At 51.1% G+C, this 3,532-nt stretch overlaps 1 protein-coding gene across 1 annotated transcript in view; it reads right to left on the reverse strand.

The window, feature by feature from the left end:
* Positions 1-3,532, reverse strand: part of ABCC1 (ATP binding cassette subfamily C member 1) — a 202,171-nt gene that overhangs the window by 57,744 nt on the left and 140,895 nt on the right. Inside the window, exon 18 of the mRNA XM_017533114.2 lies at positions 1,696-1,863. Within this exon, the coding sequence (XP_017388603.1) occupies positions 1,696-1,863 (168 nt within the window). The remainder of the gene's footprint in view (positions 1-1,695; positions 1,864-3,532) is intronic.

A 3,532-nucleotide genomic window follows, 5' to 3' on the forward strand; every position in this document is an offset into this window, starting at 1 on the left:
TGCAATGGCGCGATCTCGGCTCACCGCAACCTCCGCCTCCTGGGTTCAGACAATTCTCCTGCCTCAGCCTCCTGAGTAGCTGGGATTACAGGCACACGCCACCATGCCCAGCTAATGTTTTATATTTTTAGTAGAGACGGGGTTTCACCATGTTGGCCAGGATGGTCTCGATCTCTTGACCTCGTGATCCACCCGCCTCGGCCTCCCAAAGTGCTGGGATTATAGGCTTGAGCCACCGCGCCTGGCCGAGACTATTTTATTTATTTAATACATACTTTTTAGAGTCTCACTGTTTCCCAGGCTAGAGTGCAGTGATGCAATCTCAGCTGACTGCAACATCCACCTCCCGGGTTCAAGCGATTCTCCTGCCTCAGCCTCCTGAATAGCTATGATTATAGGCACGCGCCACCACACCCATCTTTGTATTTTTAGTAGAAACAGGGTTTCACCATGTTGGCCAGGCTGGTCTCGAACTCCTGACCTCAGGTGATCCACTGGTCTTGGCCTCCCAAAGTGTTGGGATTCCTCACTGTGCCCGGCTTTATTTACACACATGTGCACATGTACATGCATGTATTACAAGAACATATCCATATTCTTGTACTTTTCAATTTTGTTACCACGGGCATATATTACTTAGTAATTTTCAGAAATGTTGTTTACTATTTTAAAATTATGTTTACACAGAACGTTAGTGGTATGTATGGGAACGCTTACAATAATAGGTCATGTAGCGTGATGCTTCCTGTATATATAGAAGTAACAAGATAACCCTATTTAAAAAGTTTATACACAGAGTAAAAAGGCTTGAAAGAAATACAAAATCTCTAACTGGTGGAATGTGTGTAACTGCTTCCATTTTCCTTTTTCATGTTTTTCTTAATGTGTATTTCCTCCATGGGGATGTGTTAGTTTTAAAATCAGGGAAAACAGCCAGGCACGGTGGCTCATGACTGTAATCCCAGCACTTTGGAAGGCCAAGGCAGGCAGATCACTTGAGCTCAGGAATTCGAGACCAGCCTGGCCAACATGGTGAAACCCACCCTACTAAAAATACAAAAAGTTAGCCAGGCGTGGTGGTGGGTGCCTGTAATCCCAACTACTCGGGAGGCTGAGGCATGACTATCACTTGAACCCAGGAGGCGGAGGTTGCAGTGAGCCAATGTAGCCCCAGTGCACTCCAGCCTAGGTAACAATAGTGGAACTCCATCTCAAAAAAAAATAAAATGTAATCGGGGGGAAAAAAAGCCAGTGTGCACCCATTACCACAACTGCCCTATGAAAAGAACACAGGAGCTTTTTTCTATCACATTAAGGTGTTGTGGCAATTTTCCTACCCCTCTATCCACGGCGGCCTCTGCAAGTAAGAAAATGCAGCCTACTAGGTCACAGGCAGTGTCTCAGAGTAGGATTCCCCACCGAGAAGCCAGCCCTGTGACTTACTCAGGCTTCCTTTGGCCACACAGAGGCAATGAATTTAACTCTGCGTGGAGGACTCATCCCTATAAAGACAAGTACAGGCAGCTGCCTTCGGAAGGCTTCCAAGAGAAGCATGAGAAATGTGTTCTTTAAAGTCCAATTAAAAACAAAAAAAAGCCAACGAAAGCAAAGGACTCCTAAAGGGAACACATCCCGACTTAACTGAAGGGCAAGACAGCCTGACGCCAAGCCGCTCCCCACCCCGCCAGTAGGCACCTTGTTCTTCAGCATCCCCTTGGGGCCAATCACATTTTCAAAGATGTGCTTTCCCACATGGGCATCCACCGCCGAGAGAGGATCATCGAGGAGGTAAACGTCAGAGTTGCAGTACACGGCCCGGGCAAGGCTCACGCGCTGCTTCTGGCCCCCAGACAGGTTCACACCCTGGGGAGAGACATGGCAGATGAGTGGGATTCCTGGGAAACCCTGAGACTCAAGAAATGTAGAAGCGGGCTGGGTGTGGTGTGATCCCAGAATTTTGGAAGCCAAGGTAGGAGGATTGCTTGAGGCCAGGAGTTTGAGGCCAGCCTGGGCAACACAGGGGACCTTGTCTCTACAAAAAATAAAATAAAAAATTAGCCAGGCGTGATGGTGTGCACCTCTAGTCCCAGCTACTCAGGAGGCTAAGGTGGGAGGAAGGCTTGAGCCCAGAAGTTCAAGGCTGCAGTGAGTCATGACTAGGCCACCACACTCCAGCCCGGGGGACAGAATGAGACCCTGTCAAGAAAGAAGGGGAAGGGAGTGGAAAGGAGGGAAGGGGAGGGGAAGAAAAAGAAAGAGAAAGGAAGAGAGAGAAAGAGAGAGAGAGACAGAGAGACAGACAGACAGAAAAGGAAGAAATAAAGAAAAGGGGAGGGAGAGAGGGAGAGAGGGAGAGAGGGAGGGAGGGAGGGAGGGAGGGAAGGAGGTGGGCAGGCGGACAGACATAGGGCCTGCTCAGGACACCACAGGCCCAGGGCGGAGGCCCTGCAGGGCTGCACCCACTTCCTCTTCTTTGAGTGCAAGACTGAAGGCACGAGGTCCTGCCCACGCAAACCTGGAGCCAGGCCCCAGCTCCACCAGCAGCAGGGAAGGAGCCACAGGCACAGGGTTTAGCCCCATCTGTAAAGCGGGCAAAGGAGAAAGTACAAGTCTCCTGTGAAGTGCTGGGCAGGGCATGTAGTGCATGGCAAGTGCTGAGCGAAGGGTGGCTGGTGGCACCCAATCCTGCTAGCTGGTGGGAAGGCCCTGATCACTTAGTCTCAGGAAGGCGCAGGTGGATGGGGTGATGCTATTGTTGCTGCCGCCCTTGGTAATGGCTGCCGTGTTTGCCAGCTTACTCTGGATCTGTCATTGCCCAGCAAAGCCACATCCACGTGAATCAAGCTCCAACCTGGGGATGCTTAAATCCAGCCCGTGTCCGTCACCAGGAAGAAGGACAACGCATGGACCAGCAGCAGCACCAGCTCCCATCATGACGGAGAAGTCAACCCCATTTCCCTACATGGCTGGGAATCAAGGGGACACACACTGGGTCACTGCCTAGCCCCTCCTTAGATGCCTACCCTAGCTCCCATGCACTGAGTTGGGCGGGGGGGGGTCCTGGCAGCCAGGTGCCTTCTCTGAGATGGAATCTCACTCTATCGCCCAGGCTGGAGTGCAGTGGCACAATCTCAGCTCACGATCATCTCCACCTCCTGGGTTCAAGCGATCCTCTCCCTTCAGCCTCCCGAGTAGCTGGGACCACAGACGCACACCACCATGCCTGGCTGATTTTTGCATTTTTTTGTAGAGATGAGGTTTTACTATGTTACCCAGGCTGATCTTGAATTCCTGATGTCAGGCAGTCCTCCCACCTTGGCCTCCCAAACTGTTGGGATTATAGGCGTGAGCTAATGCACCCAGCCAATAATTTGTTTATTTCCAAGGAGCTGCAGATTTACTTCAATTTTTAAAAATGATGCCGGGCGCGGTGGCTCACGCCTGTAATCCCAGCACTTTGGGAGGCCGAGGCGGGTGGATCACGAGGTCAAGAGATCGAGACCATCCTGGTCAACATGGTGAAACCCCGTCT

Source organism: Cebus imitator, unplaced genomic scaffold (genome assembly GCF_001604975.1).
Source record: "Cebus imitator isolate Cc_AM_T3 unplaced genomic scaffold, Cebus_imitator-1.0 Scaffold4, whole genome shotgun sequence".
NCBI lineage: Eukaryota > Metazoa > Chordata > Mammalia > Primates > Cebidae > Cebus > Cebus imitator.